This window comes from Filicampus tigris, chromosome 1 (assembly GCF_054856515.1).
Source record: "Filicampus tigris isolate MCC_2025a chromosome 1, RoL_Ftig_1.0, whole genome shotgun sequence".
Classification (NCBI taxonomy): domain Eukaryota; kingdom Metazoa; phylum Chordata; class Actinopteri; order Syngnathiformes; family Syngnathidae; genus Filicampus; species Filicampus tigris.
Genome location: NC_141217.1, coordinates 31,385,242 through 31,407,856, shown reverse-complemented (window position 1 = coordinate 31,407,856; position 22,615 = coordinate 31,385,242). Strand labels below are relative to the sequence as shown.

Below are 22,615 nucleotides of genomic sequence, written 5' to 3'. Positions count from 1 at the left end.
CCATTAAATGAGTCTATTTATGAGTGAAAGTTTATGCCGGCGGACGGCCGTTTAAAATTAGAGGCGGACCATGCTATAGACGGGTGCTATTCCAACCCCCCCACTCCGCCAGAAAAAAAGGCGAATGCCGGAAGACTGATGGGTACTGCAGACGGATGACGAATAACGGATGCTCTATTTTCAGTAAAATGCCCAGCTCTGAGTATATTTTTAAATGTAGGGAGTAAAAGTAAAAAGTCAGAAACAACTTAAGTGAGGAACTGTACAAACCTGTTTACAGTCTGTACAGTAACAAAGTATTTGTACTTGGCTACTGCTGCAAATAAACCAGCAAAGTCTTTGCAAGTTGTTGTTTTGCACAAAGAAGCATATTATTGTCCAATCCAGGCCAAAAAGAAGCTTACAGTGGGGCGCTGCCAAAGAATGTATTTGGAACGTAAATGTCCCGAGATTTGAAGTACTTGCAGAAACGAGTCAAAGCCCAAACTACTGACGAAAATCACAGTTGGACATGCGGATGCTGTTGATGTCAAAATCATCTCAGTTAGGTAGCTTAAAGCAGCAGTTCTCAAACTGGGGCTCCTCAAAAGAGTTTGCAATGTCATGTCATTTAAAAACAAACAAAAAATCGCTGCTGAAGGGGTCGGAAAGGGTCCTCTTCTACGGAAGAGGATTAGGGCCAGTGGGGGGAAAAAAATAAGGCTGGTAAGATTCTCACTTTTAATTCAGAATTCTGACTTTATTCTCAGAATTCTCACTTTAACACAATCACTATTGTGATGCATAGTCAGAATTGTTCTTTAAAGTGAGAAGTCTGACTTTATTCTCAGAATTCCCACTTTAAAGTCAGAATTCTGAGAATAAAGTCAGAATTCTCACTTTTCAGAATTCCCACTTTAAAGTCAGAATTCCGACTTTAAAGTGAGAATTCTCACTTTAAAGTCAAATAAGTGAGAATTCTGACTTTAAAGTGGGAATTCTGAGAATAAAGTCAGAACTCTCACTTTAAAGAACAATTCTGACTTTAAAGTCAGAATTCTGAGAATAAAGTCAGAATTTTGCCTTTAAAGTCAGAATTCTGAGATAAATGTGAGAATGTTACCAACCTATTTTTCCCCCCACTGGCCCTAATCCTCTTCCGTACTCTTGCGTAGGTTGGCAAGTGATTCAACTAACATTATAAACCATTACTATCTACGTATATTATTTGTCCTCACATGTATATGGTAATACTAGTCTGTGTACCTCTATCGTTAACTTCTAATGTTAGCTTCAGCATTACCTTTGATGTTATCTTCTTAAGTTAGCTTCTAACATTACAGCTAAATAAAATCAACATTAGCTTCAGACGCTACCTCCACTATTGGCTGCCAACATTAGATTCTGACAGTATCTTCCAAAGTTACTGCGCATGTTGTCTCCAATGTTAGCTTCAGTGTTACCTTTAAAATGTTCACTTCCAATGTTAGCTCCTTTAGCTAGCTTCCAATGTGACCGTAACGTTGGAGCTAAGGAAACAAAGTTAGCATCCAACATGAACTCTGTTAGGTTTTGACATTACATTTCGACATTTGCATCCACAATTACCTCTCACGTTAGCTTCCAATGTTAGCATCATATTTTTAACGATAGCTTCAATGACAGATAGATAGAAGGATGGATAGATAGATAGACAGATAGATAGATAGATAGATAGATAGAGACAGAGAGAGAGAGACAGAGAGAGAGAGAGAGAGAGAGAGAGAGAGAGCGATTCCTCCCCAGAGGAAATTCAACAACCATAAGATAGACATAGATAGATGGAGGAAGATTCATTATTTAAATTAAATAAATAATAATTTTCAGCCTAATTAAGTGGAATTGGATCATTTCCCACATGTTGTTAAAGAACCCCTATGGCACACTTCACACCATGATGGTGTTTTGCATTCAGTCGCATCTGTCGGAGACCGACTATTTCATCACACAACAGTTTTTTTTCACCCTACCCATCTTCCATCTGCCCGGGATTTTGAAACAACTTAATTTGCATCCTGTGTTATATGCAAATGATTCCATGAATGAACACTGGAGCAAAACTTTATGAAGTCTTTTGGAAGGCTGCTGCTCTTCATTTATTTACTTTTTAAAAAGATTTTATTCTACTTGTTACTTTTACACTTTATGTTGGAAAATGTGTATTTTATTCTCCTTCATTTGTCAAAACAGGCTCATTACTTTTTTCAACCTCTGTGGATGATGACATGATACGTATAATAATGACATGATTTGAAAGCTGTAAAGTCATCCACGGTAGAGATATTTATTGATTGGGATCTTATGATTTGGAATAAACAAGGACAGGAGCGACATGGACAAACATCAACCGGGGAGCATCAAGAAAGATCGGAGAAGCAAGGTATTCCCCATCAAATGGCCTTATTTAAGAGAATTTTTTGCTGTTGTTGACTACTACAATGATATATGGTGAATGCATTTGTGGTGCTGCTAGCAAAAAAAAAACCCTACTAATAAGGGTCATCTGAAAAAAAAAAAACACAAGGAAGGTGTATTGTTTCACTTGAGATCATTAGCTAACTTAGCTCCTTTTTTTTTTTGCGATGTTTTGTTTTGTGCATGCAGGACACATTGTCAGTTCATCCCTGATTCTGCTGTCAGAATTTCTCTTTTTGTACAGCTTGTGATGCAATACATTTTATTATTTATATATATATATATATTTTTACTCAAGTGCAACAGTCAAGTAATCTGTACTTTTACCAGAGTCTTTTTTTTATCTTTTTTTTTTTTTTTACACACTTACTGTTCCTGTCCTACTTTTTAAGTACATGAGTGTGATTGGTATTTAAATTGAATCTGTAAGAGTGTTCTGACAAATTTGGTGTTTTTGTTGTCCTTCTTCTCACACTGTAGATTTAAATAATTTCATTTGTGATGCATATTTCCATATATTTTATGGGTCTGTTTTAGTTCATGTGTATCCCAATTTGGGGTTTTTATATGTTATGTTTATTTTAAGTTCTGTTCTACAGACGGAATTTATCGTTCAGCTGAATCTGTTAAAAAAATTAAAAAACTTTTGCCGCCTCTGTCCACAACAAAATCAATTGCGCACAGCAACATCCATATTGGCAGCCGCTGGTGGGAGGGCAGGGGGCAACTTCCTGGGCCTTGTTAACAAGCTCCGTATCTGTGACACACCTCCCCGATAAGCGGCGTGTGAAAAAGCCAGACAAAACGGCCCTGGGCACCAAAAAGCCAAAGAAAAACAAGGGAGCGAACTTTGCGTGCAATCCGCTGAGTTGGCTGAATTCAAGCGCACACTCACCAAATGGCCGTTCCACACTGGAGCCCACTTGCGTGTTTACGTTGACCATGTCGTCCTCCTCCGAGGCGTCCTTGTGTTCAATTCTCTTTTTCCTGCATGGCTTGAGGTTTGAAATGTGAAAGTTTGGCTGCAGGCGGCGGCCGTGTGAGAAGGGTGTTGGTGGAAGGTAAGGCCGGCGTAGCTGCTGTTATCTTATTGATTTTCCTAATCTGGGCAAATGTGGGTGGGGAGGTTAAACAGTAACCAGGCTCGTATGGACACCGATCTATATAGCGGCTGTAACTATGGCAACATGATGATAGAAACTCAACTAGACATCAAGTTATGATGTGCTTGCCGTTCTTTCTCATCACCGCACAGCATCGCAAATCGTTAGCTGAATAACATAGTTCCTTTGAATTTACTGTCACAAAAAGACCAATAAAAATTGTGTTTTTAGTTTTTTTCTATGTCTGTGTTAAATTGTCTGTCGTCGAGGTCATGATAATCCAACAGTTTCATTGAGGCAAATGGACTCTACTGTTTGTTGAATTACCGGTTGTTTTTTCTTGTTTTCCAAACATGTTAAAAAGATTAATTATGCTGTTAAGATAACAAAATAAAAGGTGCATTGAGAGAGCATTTGCACAATACAAGCGTGATAGAGTGAGTAGGCAAGCTAAGTTTGACTTTCCAGAATCAACATTGAAGATATCAGCAATGTCTTTCTGACTAGTCATAATTACATGTGAGTAGTCTGACACTTCATTAAAGTAACGTAATTGTTACTTTATGTTTATGGTGTTTGTCATTACAGATATACATACTGTATGATATTAAATTGCAGATATCCGTAATTCACTAGTGGACATCTGCAATTGAATAAAAATATCTGTAACCCTGTTTTGGCATACTAACAATGTCATTTTGAATTGTCATCATTCAAGTTATATCTACAACTTAATTTAATCTAGGTAAAGCTTGATTTAGAATATGTGAAAAGGTCACACTTTTCTGCTGACAATTACCAATTTAAGATAGCAAGCCCAACATTGGTTTCACTTTTACCTAACCTTTCCTCGCAAGTTAGGTTTTGGGTTAGGGTTAGGGTTAGGGTTGGGGTTAGGGTTAGGGCTGGGGTTGGGGTTGGGTTTAGGGTAAGTGTCCCTCGGGAAGTTTTCGTTTTTTAATTAATCTATAGCCCTGTAGTCCTCAATCTGGGGTCTTCAAGATGTAATTTGGGAGGTCTGCAAAACAATAAATGACGTAGCATTTTTTTTCTCCGGTCGACTTCCAGTCGACCAGTCCATGTCAATGTCATTGATACAGCAGTGATACAGAAAAATACAGTGTGAAAGGGGCTAAAAATATTTGACAATGACAGCTGCTTTCATTGTAACAGGGGAGAAGCAGTACGTGGAGGATGTTATACGTACTTCAAATCAAATCATCACATCCAAAGTTCATACATAATTAGTTCCTTAAATTGTCCACTCAAAATCCCTTTGTGGTTATTAGAGAGTTTGGAATGAATGGAGGCAAGGCAGCTTTATTTCTCGGGCGCATTTCATATACAAAGTAATGCAATGTGCTTCACATACGTAATTAAAAGTACGACATTTAAAAGCATTTACAAAGAAGAGAAAAAACGCAAAGTAAATGAATACAATGTTGCTTACTAAAATTACTAAAAGAGCGTACAGTGCAAGAACATGATTTTGGAGAACATGATTTTAAAAATTATAGGCCTGAATCAAAGATGTGGGAAGAGAGCATAGTTTTTAATCTGGATTTAAAAGCATTTACACTTGGGACTGACGTCATTTTTGTTGACATCAATCAATCAATCAATCAATCAATCAATCACATTTTATTTATATAGCACTTTTCATACATAAAAATGCAACTCAAAGTGCTTTAAAACATTCAAAGCAAAACATAGAATTATCTTCAATCAAAAGAAAAGATAAATTATTTAAAAGTTGTTGAAAGCCAAATTAAAAAGGTGTGTCTTGAGCTTCCTCTTGAAAATATCAACAGTCTGCAGACCTGACGTCCTCTGGCAGGCTATTCCAAAGGTGAGGACCAAAACGGCTGAATGCAGCCTCGCCATGCATTTTGGTCCTCACCCTTGGAATATAGAAAAGGCCGGCGCCAGAGGACCTCAGGATCCGCGAGGGCTGGTATGATAAAAGCAAATCAGATAAATCTAAATCAGACATCCTATTCCATTTGTGTGCAGCATAACAACTAAATGCTGATTCACCATGTTTGTTTTGAACTCTGGGCTCCACTAATTGACCCGAATCTGCAGACCTGCAGAACCCTACTATAGGTTTATATTACGTTAGAAAATGCCTTTAATGTATTCAGGACCTAAACCATTCAGTGATATATAGACCAGGAGCATAGTTTCGAAATCTATTGTGCGGCTACCTGGGAGCCGGTGTAAAGCCTTTAGGACTGGAGTAATATGTCCTGATTTCTTTGTTGTGATCAGAACCCGAGCTACAGCGTTCTGAATGAGCTGCAGCAGTTTAATACTCTTTTGAGGGAGTCCAGTTAGAAGGTCAACGAATGATTGCAAACGCATTAACTGCAATCCTTCACTCATTCCTAACTCCCTAATCACCAGAATTAGCAACGTAAAAAGATTTTCTAAAAATGACAGTCGGTCAAAATGTTAAGTCTGGTTGGAATGACCACTTCAACTTGAGAACAAGAAATCTGATGGGTTTCGGTGTAATAGATTTTTTGTCTGTCCTTTTTGGGGAATGTTTTTCTGTGATATTGTCTCCTATTAGCTAACAAGTTTCAGTTCAAAATATCCACCAATAAGCTTGAAATTCTGAGCGGTTCTCCAAGTCGATGCATCAAAATTACTGCAAATTTTCAAACTCGCCCTAAAACATTATTGGTGAGACTTGAGTACTTTAGTCATAATTGCTTTTTTTGTGAATTTTAGAGGCAATAGAAGTTTGCATTCCACGTTTTTGAAAGTCCACCAAGATGGCAGCCACTTGTCACATTGCTAATGTGCAGAAATGATCTTACTCAGTGAACAACTTCAGTCTACAGTATATGAAAAATCACCGTCGGCTTCATGACACCTACACATGAGCCAACTTTCTTCTCACCAACCTCACGTATGATAATGAATCACATTTCAGTTTAATGTACGGGCTTGTGCCCGTAAATTGCATAAACCACGCCCCTTTTACTTTCCCCTTTTTCAAAGTGTTTCCATTGAAGTGTCGATGACAAACAAAGAAGACACCTGGGCCTCGATCACCTGAGGTCTACTCTTCGCTGATCAAGAAAAAGTGCCATGAGCAAAGAATAGGATTTCAGAGAAAAAAGAAGGAAAGAAGAAAAGAAGGAAACCAGAGGAGGACAGGGACCACCTGAGCTCACTCTAGAGGCAAGGGTGGAGCTACATGGTGGCCATGGCCACCTCTCGGGCAACTATGATGTCATTTTCACTCGACGGAAGTGACAAAATGGCCGCCCCCTGAGATGGCTAAAAACGGGTGTATTAACTCTTATTTCACAAACGCAATATTCATCATAATGCCTTGTTTCAACTCTGTTATCCTTGATTTCTGATTTACAATAATAGTCATCCATCAATTTGTTGTGTATATGTAATAATACGATGAGATGATTAAACATTTATTCATTTATTTAGAACATTTTGTCATCTCACTAGCAAAGTCCCGTTTTCAATTATTATTACAGTTTTTATAAATGATCGTAGTCTCAATATGTTGTGCATGTGTGATGCTTATTGAACTTTTTTTTTTCAAAAGCTAATCATTATTCGTGTCTGCAAGGTCTGAGAGCTGAGGCTGACCAAAATGTGTTCAGAGTAAGAATAAATTGAAGTCAGAACATATCGATGAAACACAGATTTGTACGTCAAATATTCGTAGGCACGGTTTTGAGCACAAATTTTTGCATACACCTGTTTGTGAACGAGGCCTATTATGACTGGTAAGTTGGTTTGTTTGTGCTCTAGTCTGTGTAGGTCGCAGGCCACTTTGGACCGGGCCGGGCCGCATAGATGAAAGAAAGGGAAAAAAAGTACAGTATTTCCAGTTTATTTATTATCCGGAGGCTGAAAAACATTTTATTTTGAAAAGTGACCGGATTCTCTCCATTACATCCAACTATGACTGGACTCATGTCAAAGTGTCTCATGTAATATTAAATGCACAAGCTAGCAAATGAATAAAATAAACAGACATATTTGGAAAGTTTCTCTGTCTTTTATAATAAGTGCTTCTTTTAAAGTAGTGCAGCATAAAAGAAAGTCATGTTTGTGAGTCTGCACTGTGTATATGAGGTGCCACTGATAGCCTCATCCAGCCTTTTCGGCCATAAAAACAGCATCACGCTTCGGTTTTATGGCAGAGAAAGTCTCAGAGGGATGACCGAAGAGACGCAATGAGCTGAACGACAACATACGCTACACAAACAGTGCGCGGCACTCCTGTCTTTGTATTTGGATCTACACCGCTGCACTTGTCAGCCCATCTTTCTCTGATAGGAATCCTGATGATTCTGAATGGCGCACACAAACACAGACGTGTGTACAGTACACAGGCCATAGTTCAATATAAATGTGTAATTATCATGACAAAGTCAGCGAGGTCGCTTTTTAAACTGGCAATAATACTTTTCTTACCGTTACTTTGCCAACACGTTATAGAGTATAATCCCATTCATATTTTTTTAAGAACTACAACATAACAGGACTAGATAGTCAAAATAATGGGGTGGGGGCTTGGGGGCATATTACCATTATTTTTTATTTTGTCGTATCAATACTGTATTACACATGCTCGGACATAAGGACAGGGCTAAAATTAGAATTGGCGCCACCATTTGGTCGGGGAAGGAATTATGGACCGGAGTGGGTCTTCCCAAAATGAACAAACAACAAAAATATCGTTCTTGAATTTAAAAAGATAGTGTTTGACAGGACAGTGCCTGTGTATAATTTGAAAATAAATTAGCAAATTGGAAAGAAAAAAAATCGTAACGTGCTATTTGCTTTGGTTTCTTTGGCGTGCGAATGAGGCGTTTGACAGATGATTAGAGGACAGCCCAAGAGGGCGGGGTCTAACCTAAACGAGTTATTTCCTGGTGAGCAACGACAACACGCGAAGGTAAAGTTTAAAAACCAATAAATTGACAAGTGTTGGCCACGCTTTAAACGTTTTGCAGGCACTTTATCCCGCTCGCTTATCACCATCTGCTCGCCACCACTTCTACTCAACGATAAATGCCACTTTTTGAGCTGTCAATTGCAAACATTAGCAGCTAGCCAGCTAGCATGCGAATAATCTGTCTGTAACGCGTTCAAAACGAGCTCGAGAAGTTTGAATTGTCTTTTACTTACACCCACGTCTCACTCGTGCAACATCACATTTGACCCCTTGCCTATTTCACCTTGTTATTGTTGTAGTAGTTATTTTTTCTCCCCTCTCATAGAGTGCATTTATTGGGTACCAACTGAGCTCCGACGGGCGGATTCATTCGCCTGTTTTTTTTTTTTTTTAAACACAGCTATTATCTATTTATTACAGTGGTACTTCGTGACTCGTTAGGGCCACGTTAGAATTTGAAAACTGACAGATTATTTGTCGATGAGGTTGAAAAAGTTGTTACAATATGTCTGTCAAATAGTTTATTTCAAGAAGGAAACATAAACATGCTCGTGTTTTTATTGCATTCACTGTAGTGAATTATATATAATGTAATTAATAATCAGCAAGTTACTTAATGTAAATGCATACATGTATTTACAATAAATATTAAACTGTGGAAAAAGTCAAATGTGCAGCATATGTAAATGGTTTATTTTACATTAAAAATAAATATACTAACCACTTTTGTATTACAAAATATGCAGTAAAACTATGTGAAATTGTTTATTTTACTTGTGTATTTTCTGTTCAATAAACGAATTAAACAATTATTTTATTTTACGTCGAAAAAAAAATCAATAAAAAGTTGTAAATTGTAAAAAAAAAGTTAAAAGTAGTTATTAACCAATTATTAACTCCCTCAGGGAAATTCAAATTCCCTCAGAGAAAATCAAACTCCAGCAGCACACATGATGAGAGCACACAGTAGGACAGCACCACACAGGAATTAAATGGGCAAATAAACTTCGCGAATATACAAAATGAAAATAAAAGGACATGTATGGCTATAAGTGGAATAAGTTTGTATTATTATTGCGAAGGGTGACCAAGTTAGTGGGAATGAATGGCTAACCCCTCCTACCCCCCCCCCCCCCCCCCCCCTCCTGTCCCTATAGAGTGTATTCCCTTGATGGACAACAGAGATTAAAGTAAAGGTTATTAAATGCAGAATTGTTTATTTTACTATTATTTTAATGGTATTATTTACAATCAATATATACTTAAGTATTTTTTATTTTACTTTTTTTTTACAATAAAATAACCAATTATTGAATACATAAGTAAATGATAAATGCATATGTAAAGTTGTTGTAATATTTGTATTATATTATTTACAATAAATCAATTCAACAATGAATGAGAGTAATGAATTGTAAAAAAAAATCTGAACTAATACCTTTTAATGACCAGTTTCACAAGGGGAAAAAAACTGATGAATTAATGCAACAAATAAGACAGGAGTGTGAAAATGTTGGATGAAAAAAAATAGAGTGAGCTACATTTTGCATCGTCTTCTTTCGTTGCCATTGTTTGTTGTCCCAGATGAACGTGGGCGTGGCTCACAGCGAGGTCAACCCCAACACGCAGGTGATGAACAGTCGCGGCATCTGGCTGGCTTACCTGCTGCTGACGGTCGTGCTGCACGTGGTCCTGCTCAGCATTCCCTTCTTCAGCGTGCCGCTCGTCTGGACGCTCACCAACGTCCTACACAACCTGGTCAGTTACGCTCTCACGCCCGGCGCCTAATAAGCATCATTATAAACATTTTGTTTTCAGAAGGCATCCATGCAAAATAATACACTTCAAAAGCATGCCATTTCAGCAGATTTATTTCTGTAAGTGGAACGTGTTTTATGGACCAAAGCAGATTGTGTTTTTTCAAAATAAGATATTTGCAACATCTGCTTTTACTTTGGAAAACAGTAATAAACATTTTTGCTGATGTTCTGACAGATGTTATGGACCTGAATCAAATCCTAATAAATTCCCGTTTGTGCATTTTCCACCCTGCCAATTTGAAATAATGTCCTGTCTTTGAATAAAGTGATGGAAATGAAAACATGTTTTTAAAATCCGATTCATCGATTAATTGACACAATCGATTATTGAAATAATCGTTAGTTGCAGTCCTAGTCCAATAAATTTTAATTGGGGCATTAGACAATATGGAGAGAATTACTAACAGTTCCAAATAGTAGTCAGAGTGAGCAAAAGGTTCTGCTGGGAAGAGAAAAAAATGTAAGGAAAAGCCTATTAGAACAACTTTGAAATTATTTACCTTGTGCTCATGTTTAATTACATCACAAAACCTGGTATTTGAACAGGGGTGTGTAGACTTTTTATATCCACTGACTATTTTGCTGAGGTTGCCTTTGCTTGATTTGTGCGACTTGACCTGAGAAATGATTTGAAATTGTTGAGCATGTCAAACGTTAGCCGTTTTAAGACTTGTGGGCTGTCTTTTATAAACATGAGGTTGGTTGTGTCAGTAATCTCTCAAAATGTCATCCGAGAATAGAAAATATATCAAAGTCAGCGAGTGACTTTTTGTGTTTTCTTTTCTTTTTGGGGGGCTCGGAGCGCAGGCGATGTACGTGTTCCTGCATACGGTGAAGGGCACGCCCTTCGAGACGCCCGATCAGGGCAAAGCCCGCCTGCTAACGCACTGGGAACAGATGGACTACGGCGTGCAGTTCACCGCCTCGCGTAAATTCCTCACCATCTCACCCATCGTGCTGTAAGTGCGCTCCACTCGCCTTCTCACAAAGGCGCCCTGGGGAAAAAGTCGTACTATTAACGATAACAAATTTGGAGGGTGGAAATATTTGTATTGTGCGAATACTTGACTGTACTTACGTAACCAATACATTTTGAGTTTTTAAATTTTTTTTTATCAGAGATGCAAGTAAACAGTTCTAAAAGTATTTTTGCGCTGATTCGGTTCAACAGGTGGAGTTTTTTTTCTGGAACATTATAGCTATAAATTATAACACATGGCAAAAAACATAGTGCAAGCTTTTCTAGGTCAAACTTAAAAAACAAAAAAAAAAGAAAATATCTCAAGAACATATGCTTAAATCAGTGTCAAATTACATTTAAACCACATAAAGCCTTCTCTGATTAAAATTTGCTGTTGACCAGTGTTATATTTAAGTAATTTCACTATGTATTTTAACAATGTAAAAAAAAAAAAAAAAATACAACTTTTATAGTATTTTAATCTCAAAAGAATGTCTTTACTCTTAAAAAAACATTTTAAAAACTATTGACTATCCCCATATTTTATAAAAAATATTTTGGATTTTATTCAAATAAAACTATTTATACATTAATGTAACAAAATAAACGTCCACAGTTTTGAATTGCTCCAAAAGTTAATGTGTGGTAGTTTATTATTTTTTTTACCTATGTTGAAGATTTTCATCTACAGTATTGCTGGTGTGCAGTGCTGGGCATCGTCTATCCGTCTCTTAACTTCTCTGCGGTATTTTTGGCCGACCCACGTGGTCCCGGTCCGTCCCTCGTCGGCAACAGCCAATCGGCGTCGAGAACACAATTTTCACATCACACGCATGCGCTGCACAAGCAGACGCCGTACGAGCAGACGCCGCCGAATAAAGAAAATACTGTATATCAAATAAAAACAAGACACACACGCACAGCGTAGTGATCGTGAAATAAAAACAAAATGGAGCACGTCGTTGCGTCTGTGGGACCGAAAGGTATACAACAGTTCCATTTCTCCTTTGTTTGACTGCGTGTCAGGAAACGGGCACCTTCGTGTGACGCGGTACCGGTAAAGTCCGTTCTCGGCGACGTTTGGCTGACCTCGACCGACCGGGCGGGTGGTCTGAAATATAGACGGGAACTCAGACTGACTCTGCTGGTGTGCCTGGAACGCGTTCTCATCATGAACTGGGTGTTCCCTGTATAAACTTGTTTGTGTGTGTTAGTTGCAGTTTTGCTCAATGATCGCCACTCGAAGGAACATTGCATTGACATGATGCCGTTTCTTTACTCGGCAGGTATATTCTGGCCAGTTTCTACACAAAGTACGACGCCACGCATTTCCTAATCAACACGTGCTCCCTTCTCAGTGTCCTTTTGCCAAAGTTGCCGCAGTTCCACGGAGTGCGAGTATTCGGAATCAACAAATACTGACAAATGAACGCTGGAATGAGACGAGTACAAACACTGGACTTTCAGTTTTTTGTTTTTTTTCTTACGGCGTTATTTCCTCTTATGTCTGGGAGCTCTTTGTACCGTCAGTAGGTTGGAAATATTGTGTGCAATTATCAGAGGACTTTTATTCAATGACACATAATTTGGTCTTGCTGAGGACGAAGCAACACTTTTAACCTGCAGCAGCTATGCCCATTATTTGAGGAATATCACTCACTGAAACGGCTTTTTCCCCTTCTTCTGAATTCAATGTCTTGACCAAAATGATGGCTTCATGTGTGTGCAAGTAGATCAGGACTGGACTTTTAATGTGAATCGTTTCTATTCATTGTGAGATTCCACCTTTTCATGTGCGTGTTATTGTTTGCATTTTACACGAAAGCAATAAATCTTTGCCTAAAATGAGTATTGAATTTTTGAAACTCCACAGTTACGACTGTTATCAATCCACCCGTTTTTTAGCCCTCTCCGGGGGTGGCCATTTTGTCACTTCTGTCGACTGAAAATGACATCACAACTACTCAGGGCTGACCTGTTTTCTAAAGCTGAGTGGTGATTGGTCGTTACCTGAGCCCTGAGCAGTTGTGATGTCATTTTCAGTCGACAGAGGTGACAAAACGGGTGGATTTTGCTGCTTGCCTGCAGGGAACATATGCTTGAAAAAAATGTTTGGGTTGGTTTCCCTCTTTGAGGGGCTTTGTCCGCATATATTTCAAGTATTCAGACTAAAGCCTTTGCCAAACAGTGACAAATGGAGTTACTTTTGATCTGGTGTTATCGGAGACTGTGCGACTCCCTCCCAGCTGAGCAGATGTTCACCCGGACAAAATCGCACTTAGAAAAGATTGACCTGGTTGTTGTTTAATTCACAAATGACGGGTGCGCAGGCATTCCAGAGACCCAACTATTTTTTGTACAAACATAAAAAAAAGTCTATTTCATTTATACAGTACAGTGCAAAAGTCGTGTGCTTTGTTTTGATGAGCCTTTTTCACAGTAGTCAATATGACTTGTAAAACATGAACTAATGGGACTCGGCATGTTCACACATGAATACACGAAACTTGGTAGAGTGTGAAAGATCAACCAATTGCATTTCATTACTGCACATCTTTTTCGGTCGGGATCTATATAACTATTAAAATCTGCATTTTTTTTTTTTTTTTTAAATCCAGTGAGTCAAAATGATAGCAGTGGAAGTGTTCAACTCCCACATTAATATTGATAGCTCCCATCTGTTCGGCATCTCCCATTAACAAGGAAGTAGCCTGCGAGCTAACAAAGAAAAACCAAACCACTCTGAATTGTATTCACACTTACTGATCGTTCGTCCTTGGTGGAGGGCTGCACTCTACTTAATGGATTTCTAGTTTTCATGCTCAATGCGGCATCGCCCCAAAAAAAAAAAAAAAAAAACTAACAGCGGCCTGAGACTTTTGCACATTACTGTACGTCCGATTAAAAAACACAAAGAAAGCGTCCAGGGTGTCGGCACGCCTCTTGCCTCAAGTCAGACAGACATCGGCTTACCCACGGTTCGAATTTCGTGGCAGCCGATTGGAGCGGAGTCCGCACGACAGTTCAGTTCACCAAACCGTGTGCCGTCTTTACTACATTCACATCGGTCAACCGATCGCCCTTTGTCCGGTAACTTCATGGCGGTCAGATGTGACCTTGTTGTACGGCTGGCATTCAAAGACTCGGCTCACGAGCGTTAGTGTTGGAGCGCCAGAGGATCGTCGTAGTTTCCGAACGGCGTCTGCGCCGGCCCACTCTGGTTTTGGCACAGCCCGGATGAATCTTCCTCGTCGTCCGTGTCGAAAAAGTCTTTCCAGCCGTATTCCTGCGCGTGCACCGACACCTCGTTAGCCATTAGGTGGGAGGAGCCCTCGATGAAATCGGCAAACCTGAAGATTGGACAGATCACATCTGCTTGTTAACATCACCACTTTTGGGCAAATGAAGTAACAAACACTTCCATGTTAGCACAGTTGAAAGAAGGCTTAGCATTTTGAATTTGATATTTTTTGATGCGGGGGGCGGGGGGTGGGGGGGTGGGTATAAATGTATTTTTAAAAAAAAATCAAGTCAAATGGAAGCGGTCACCGCTTGGGGGACTGAAGCCTGCTGACAGCTTTCCACGGACTGCACTCCCGGCTGTTGCAGAATTTGCGCAGCTCGTCCAGCGAGCGCAGAGTCTCCTCCTCCCCTTGCTTGCGATACTCCTCCTCGGTCAATAGGCGACGCTTCTGCGGCTTCCAGTGAACATACTGGCGGATTTTCCTGGACGACGACAACAAGCTTAACTTTATTTTCAAGATCCTGACTACTACACAGACGGCACATCTGAGTGCCACCACACCACCTCAGTCTCGTTGGCTAAGTTCACACCGCAGGCAAAAATGCGACCCAGATCGGATTTTTTTTTGCCCATAGGCGACCTGAATCTGATTTTTTTATGACAGTCTGAACGGCTCAATTCCGATTTTTTTCAAATGCGACCTTAGCAGCAGGGGATCAAATGTACAAAGTTGTTTTGAGGAACACTATTGACTTTATATTTTACTTTAATTTAATTCACCATGAAACATGAAGCATAAAGTGGACATTTATGGCCATCGTAGTAATTCAGCCACGGCTCAGATCGATTCATTTTTTACGCACGGTTAAGACGTGACGTCATTGTTAGTGATGTCTCCATGAAATGAGATATTAAAGCCTCGCCTCAAAATTTCCCCCAAATACTGCATTTATTTCTACCTGCTACCCAATCGCTTGACTGTATAAATGCCCCGACATGCTGGACCACATTTACTTCCGCAAACACGTCGGGTGTGACGTCGTCTCTCCTTCTGTGCGTGCGGGCCACTTTGATGACGCATGTGTGTTCATACAGCAGACATTTATAATGTAATATGAACGCTTACACACAAAAAAAAAAAATTGGATTTTTTCCCCCCAAAAATCCGAATTGAGCATTAAGACCTTTGGTGTGAACCTAGCCTTACTCTCTTTGGCTGAGTGCAACAATCACATCAATGAGTGGGTGAGTTCAAACGTTCTCCAGCCCAGCACAGAAAAGACAAGTCATTGTTTTCTGCCCGAAAACTGAGAGGTAAAAAGGTCAGTGCTCAACTTGGCATGTCACCGACAGCTACAAGTCGGGTGAGAACTCTTGGCGTGATTATTGGCAAGGACCTGAATTTTTTGTCCGATTTTTAGCACTTAAAGAAAAAGCTTCAGAGTCAAAGATCTTCTCTCCAAACATGACACAGTAAAAGTGCTTCACGTGTTCATTTTCAGGTGATTCTAACAGCTTTGAACAGGTCTGAACAGATAAAAGAAAATCAATCCGATAGCTGCAGCTGAACCAGAATGGAGCTACTCCAGTTTTTACTGGTACCAGGTAACTGGCCCAAATTCTCCAAACTGGCCTCCTGCGAGTCAAAGAACCGACTTCAAACTCTTACTGTTAATCTACAAATCTTGGCATGGCCTTGGATCGAAATATCTTCAAGACATTTTAGCTCCCTATGAGACTTTCGGACACTTGTGTCATTTGGTGTCGACATATTGAGTGTTTCCAGAACTTAACAGGAGTGAAACAGCATTAAGTTTCTGTGCGCCTAAACAGCGGGGGAAAAAAAACTTTCAATCTTTCAAGTTTAAAATTGAAACTGAATTAAAATTCGCTTTTATTTTGTGATTTTAAACGTGTTTTGCATCCTCCTCGTTCATCCTGCTCTCTTGCGCCATCTTGTGGCAGCACTCACCTTATCGCGACGACCACCATCATGATGGGGTACTCCAGATTCTTGGCAAACACGGCTGCCACGATGATGGCGAAGGAAACATGCTGGATTTGAATTCCCAGATAAATGAGGAGCAGGCCGAACAACTGCAGCGTCCACGACAGGATGTTGATGCTCTTGTCGTCCACCAGAGGGCCATAGCGGTAACACACGGCAAAACTGACAAAGCCAACTACGACCACATAACCTGCGGGGTGGAAAAAAATTAAGTCTGAGTTGCACGGCGCTATTAAAGATAAATAAGGTAGGAACATTCTGGGACTTTTCAAGGTTGGTTCTTAATAGGGGACTAAAATATATTTTTATATACATTAGAAATATTTTACCATAATCCTAATTAAAACCACCATGTTAACTTACTTCCATCTAAAATTCCTATGCGACCTTAGCAGAAAGTTGACTGTAAATATTAGGGATAGACCGATTATCGGCACCGATATTTGGATTTTTGACGAATATCGGCATCCGCCTTTTTTTAAAACTCTGCTGGCCGATAATAAATCAATTTAAATCTGTGGAAATCAAAACAAAGATGTGAAAGGTTAACATGTCTGTCATTTTGAAATTGTCATTTACTGTCGAAAACTACATGGAGCTATTGTTTAAGTTTTCATTTATCCTTAATACATGCTGACAACCCTGGGTGCTCCCTGAAGTTTTTGTTAATATTTGATAACAGAGATATATACTGACAAAAATTTATTGTAGTAATGATTTAAAAAAATAAATAAATAGATAAAAAATGCAAACCTGAAACAATGTTCAATAAACATGCTTACAGACGTTACAACAAAGTTAAGAGTACTTTTTTTTTTTTTAGATTTTGATGCCAATATTTTCCTTTTTACTGAAAATTAATATCAGCTCAAAAAATTAGTTGTCTGCCTCCTTGACCACTAATAATCGGTATCAGCCCTGAAAAAAGCATATCGGTCTATCTCTAGTATAGAGATGCATACTTTGCAACCCTAACCCTAATTTCCAAATACTTGCAATAGTGTTCTCCCACATATCACAGTTCACATACTGCAGCCCTGTCCCATCGCAAATGTTTTTTTTTTTTGTGTGTAACTCATCCACTTGTCTAACACGGAAAACACCGCCATATTGTGGAAATTTGTAATCTCCTCGCATTTGGGAAGAGAGCCAGTCGCAGTGCGCTTTTCAGCCATACCACGGCACGCATACAAAGAAGCTGATTTCAGACTCAGCTCAGCTCACATCCAGACACTCACACGCAAGAGTCACACGCTACGCCACTAACCCCCGCATCTTAAAAGGCACCACGGGTAAAACTAAAAACAGTCTTTTCTTTTTAGCATGGTATGGTTAAAAAAAAGAAAAAAAATCAAGATACCAAAAAGCACTGGATTTTTTTTTGGGGGGGCGGTATTTCAGACATTTCCACTGCCAGCAGTTTATCGAATGAAACACATGCTTTTTTTTACTCAAATATATGCCTAAAAATAGCAAAATCAGAGAAACTGATGGTTTTGCATTAGTCCCTTCATATTTTCCATAGATTTTCACCTACTGCGTGTGGGTCCGCCCCCGCAACGAACGGAGCTTGACTGCAATGTCTGTCCGATGCGCACGTACCTAAAGCCACAGGCCAATGTTCTCGAAGGATGACGCTGAGGTTCCTGCAGACAAGCTGGATGGCGTACACAGAGAAGGACCAGCCGCCGACAATCAGTATATAAAAAGGGCTTTTCTGTGGAAACATAAAGGGTATACGTCTTTTTAGAGCGACGCGCATACTTACGGCTCTTTCCAGTAGAAGGTTGCGCAACGCTACCCTTGGCAAAAGACGAGCCAGGATGAAAAAGAGAACGATGAGGGAGGCGATCATTCCCGTGCCCATGCCGGCTGAGTAGAAAAAAACTTGACTCCTATTTTAAAAATGAACAAGTTAGGGACAAAACACGACTGCCTCGGGACCTTCAGTCGCTTGCGGCGATCAAATTACCTGCTGAGGGAGTCGGCAAAGACAAATAACATTACTCCCATGAGGAAAACCAAAAACAGATAGATGTCAAACTCTGAAAGAAAACACAATCATGGTGCTGAACCCAATACAATTCACATTCTGACACAAAACAAGGACATGATTGCGACGTACTGCGCAGCGGCTTGACCGTGTACTTGGCTTTGTCGCTGGGCTCGATCTTGAAACACGTCTTCTTGCTCAACAGGTGGATGTTGATGGTGGTTTCGTTGTGGCCTTCGCGCAGCAAACTCTGCAACCAGTTCCACGCGCTGAAGCGTTCCAGCTGCTGCAGCTCCTCCTCACCTTGCACCGTCTCCGCCTTGAACACTTTTGAACTCCAAATTCGGACCTGGCGAGTCAACATGTGGCCAAGTGACCGCCGCCAACATTTAATTGCCTTAAAAATAAATGATATCTTAGCCCCTGTAGAAGATAGAAATGTGGCTTTCACACAGGCCTGTGATTATTATTATTTACTGTTTCAATAAAGAATGTAAACATAATGTGTCAGTGTGTCGCCGTACACAGTAGGTTATTCAAATGCCGGAGCAACTCTGTCCGCTCAATCATGAGTTGGGTCATTCATGTTTCGGAAATCGGAATTTTGACCTTAACCCGAATACTGACTGCATGTAAACTGGGGACAAAATGGCGGAGGAGGCACGGGCGTCGTAAAGTCAAAACGTCATAGTACGTCGCAATTCTAGGGCTTCTGTATCGCGTTTAACTGGTTCCACTGGTTTAAAGTCCACAAGGGCGCCCGTCTATATCACTGCCGTTACTTATTTCGGAGCTCCTGTGATCGTCTGCGACCGCCATTACTGCTCAAATAACATTCAGGTACATCCCCTTAACGGTAGAAAGACGCAACAGCGCTTCCGGCTTGAGTGGTAGAAGCGCTGGCCTTAATGGGTTAATACAACTCATTTTTCACAGATTAGGAAGAATACGTGCCTTGGGAGTATTGTCACCATACTTTCTGGACTATAAGCCGCGACTTTTTTTCCCCACCCTTTGAACCCTGCGGCTTTAAATGTGATGTGCTTTATAGTTGGTTTGACTGACAAGTTTCATGCCGCCAATAGATTTACAGATCAAATCCGAATAATGACATCACCGAACATGTCACGGTGAACCAACAAACAGTCCGAGTCTGCCCTCATACTGAATATTCATCTCAGCGTAGTTCGGTGGGAGGCGTGCGGGTGCACGACGTAATGTTTTACCAAAACTTGCCGCATGCGAAGAGTGAAGCTCAGCATTGTAACCATTGCTGACGTTTGCCAGCGGATCCTGACAACATGAAGCAGTTGAAAACAATCCATTACTAATGGATTTCAAATGGCTGCACTGCACTAAACCTAATTCATCAGTTAATATGTTTTGCACGTTTTTGTACTTGAAAATTCTTCTGTTGAGTTAAATACAAAAGAAAAAAGAATCGTAAAACAGTCAAAGGTTCTGACTGTATTTCCTATCTTTGTGGTTGTAACTGTTAAGGGAAAGGAAAGAAACTCCTTTAATCATTAGATTTCCGTTTTTTAATCAATCGGCCGACTAATCGGTTTTCAGAATTTTTTTTCTTTCTGCCAAATATCGGCCACAAAAAAATCCCTATCATTCGGGTGGGCCCTAATGTTAGGATAATGATAATTTCTCATTAAACTTACAACTGCTCATACAACCAACCTGAATTCTTGTCCAGGTTTGCCTCCAATTTGGTACGATGGAGTTTGTGTAGCAGAACAGGTTGGAGCCCGATAGTTCGTACTCCTCTCCATCCTTGAGATCGATTATTGGAGGCTTGTTACCTGGATTACAAGGGCACAACCATTCATTTGCCATAAAAGGACATCAACAACACATTTTGAATTGATGCAAAGAGGTATTAGTCTATCCGCCGCTGGCTGGCTTTTGGCAGTGGCCACTCAACTAGCTACACGCTTCATCGTGTATCCTAAAGAGTGATCAAATCTCTCTATTCATGTTAATTTCTTTAGTAGTATACGCCAATACTTATGGCGTACAACAAATTTCCTAGTTCATCCACAGCTTTGACATTTTCATGTCGACTAAGTACACGCACTACTGTTCTCGGACAACGTCCCGAAATTTGCAGTTGACAAATGGCATTCAATCAAAAACATTGAAGGTGAGTAGGAATGTAAAGATTTATTGAAAATATCGATTTTATATCGAAATAAATGCTCAAAATATTAGACTAATTGAGACTGGTTTGAGAACAATATTGGAAATATGTGGAAACGGTTTTAGACCTTTGAGTTCATCTCGTAAAAAATGGGAGCAAAAAAAGTGTTGCGTTCATATTTTTGTTGAGTGTATTTAATCCTTACTATGTATTTTAACAATTTGTGGAGTGTTTGTTCACTGTCGACTATAAATGTGTTTTCTCTATGTATGTTTTAAGGCTGCAACTAATTAGTATTTTAATAATTGATTCATCTGTTGATTCATCTGTTGATTAATCGATGAACTGGAGGGAAAAAAACTTGCTTGCTTTATTCAAAAACAGGACATTATTTCGGATTGACAGTGCAGAAAATGCACAAACAAACAATTAAGATTCAGTTAGTGGTTTGATCCAAAAAAGAGGCAAAAACATGGATTTTTTTTTCCCAAAGCAAAATGTTTAAAAATGTTTGCAAATGCTTTATTTTGATTAATCAGCCCACTAATCGGTTTTCAGATTTTTTTGTGTGCCAAATATCGGCCAAAGGTAAATCCACTTACATGTTGGACTACAGGAATAAGAGAATATTTAGTGCTGAGAGGCTGAAATTACGAGGATTTGGGCAATTTTAAATTAAACTGGGCCTTACACAACTAATCAGTTGACAAAAACGATTAATTTGACAATAGATTAGCTGTAGACGAATCATAGCAGCTCTAGTTTGCTTGTTTTGAGTGTCAAATTATCTGATTTAACTTTGGACATATTTAATTAAAAATTATTAACATCATTAAGGAACCCTAACCCTATACAGCAAGATTTCCAATGATATTTTCAAAGTGGGATGAAAGTTCGAATCACATATTTACACAAAAAAAAGTTCACAACTAAAATCCTGACACTTGTGTTAACTTGGTTATGAAGTTAGCCAGAAATTGGCGCATTTTCACCGGTTTTAAAGAGTCAAATCATATTTATCACAGGAAAATAAAACTTATATGTCACTTGAATTGTCTTTAAAACATCCGTAGGATAATGCTGGTTTCATGGAAATCAATTCATCTTTGGAATTGTACAGACTTGCCCTAATGTGAGGGGGAACTATATTAGTGGGCTGGATTAGAAAACTATTTTCATTCAATAATAGAACAAATGCGTTACAAACAAGTGGATTTCCCGAGAATTTCCGTGGATAAACAAAGTACTTATCCAACGAGCATACGAAAACACGGGGTATGTACATAGTTGTGTGTGGTTTGGAGTAAACTGAAGCTGACCTCAATTTAATGAACTAGCACAGTTTGTGGTGTCCATGATCACACACAAGCTAACTTGCGTCGAGGCTAAACAACGACACCGTTTCTTGACGAGTTGATCTATGCGCAATATATATATGCGCGTGTGTGTGTGTGTGTTTAAATACATCGTTGCGTCACATATTACCTGTAGCCTGGGACAAGGTTAGAGCTAAACACAACAGCAGCACCGTTAAAACTGAGGAATAGGCTCCTGTCGTGATGATTTGGTTTCGTTCTTTCATGCATCCCGCCATGATGATAGCACCAGCTCGCTGTCTTTAGCCCCGCCCTTTCCTAGGTCCCTTTGTTGCGTTAAAAGAAATGCAGCCAATCAGAAACTCGCACTGGCGGAGCTGGGGGTTTTTTTTGTCGTTGTAAAACTTTATTGATAATTGTACAGCATACGTTCAAGTCGTTTCCATTGTTTTTTTGTTCTTTATTTAAACAATGTCAATCTCAATTCACTCACAAAATGGAACCACAAAATGAGCAAACACACACATACACTGAATTGTGCAGTGTAACACAAATGAAAAAAAGAGAGAAAGTCTACTCAGAAAATAAACCCATCATATTATTATGTATTGCTAAAGCCCCTTTTGTTCTTATTCTCGTCAATATC

General features: G+C 39.4%; 2 protein-coding genes across 4 annotated transcripts; one reads left to right on the top strand and one right to left on the bottom strand.

Moving 5' to 3' along the window:
- The first annotated feature begins 8,421 nt into the window (after positions 1-8,421).
- Positions 8,422-13,115, top strand: ormdl2 (ORMDL sphingolipid biosynthesis regulator 2). The gene is made up of 4 exons (XM_086032225.1): positions 8,422-8,478; positions 10,063-10,236; positions 11,106-11,257; positions 12,546-13,115. The coding sequence occupies exons 2-4, from the start codon at positions 10,063-10,065 to the stop codon at positions 12,679-12,681; spliced, it is 462 nt and encodes a 153-aa protein (XP_085888351.1). The 5' UTR covers positions 8,422-8,478; the 3' UTR covers positions 12,682-13,115.
- Positions 13,116-13,547: 432 nt separating this feature from the next.
- nemp1 (nuclear envelope integral membrane protein 1) lies at positions 13,548-22,267 on the bottom strand. Of its 3 annotated transcripts, none has more exons than XM_086032219.1 (9): positions 22,139-22,267; positions 20,194-20,315; positions 18,637-18,853; positions 18,484-18,556; positions 18,280-18,406; positions 18,114-18,168; positions 16,476-16,701; positions 14,809-14,985; positions 13,548-14,609 (listed from the first exon to the last, which is right to left on the bottom strand). In XM_086032219.1, the coding sequence occupies exons 1-9, from the start codon at positions 22,245-22,247 to the stop codon at positions 14,417-14,419; spliced, it is 1,299 nt and encodes a 432-aa protein (XP_085888345.1). In that variant the 5' UTR covers positions 22,248-22,267; the 3' UTR covers positions 13,548-14,416. The 3 variants fall into 3 exon arrangements, with proteins under 3 accessions (XP_085888345.1, XP_085888344.1, XP_085888343.1); XM_086032218.1 differs by having other exon boundaries at positions 18,114-18,228; positions 18,313-18,406; XM_086032217.1 differs by having other exon boundaries at positions 18,114-18,406.
- Positions 22,268-22,615: the final 348 nt, after the last annotated feature.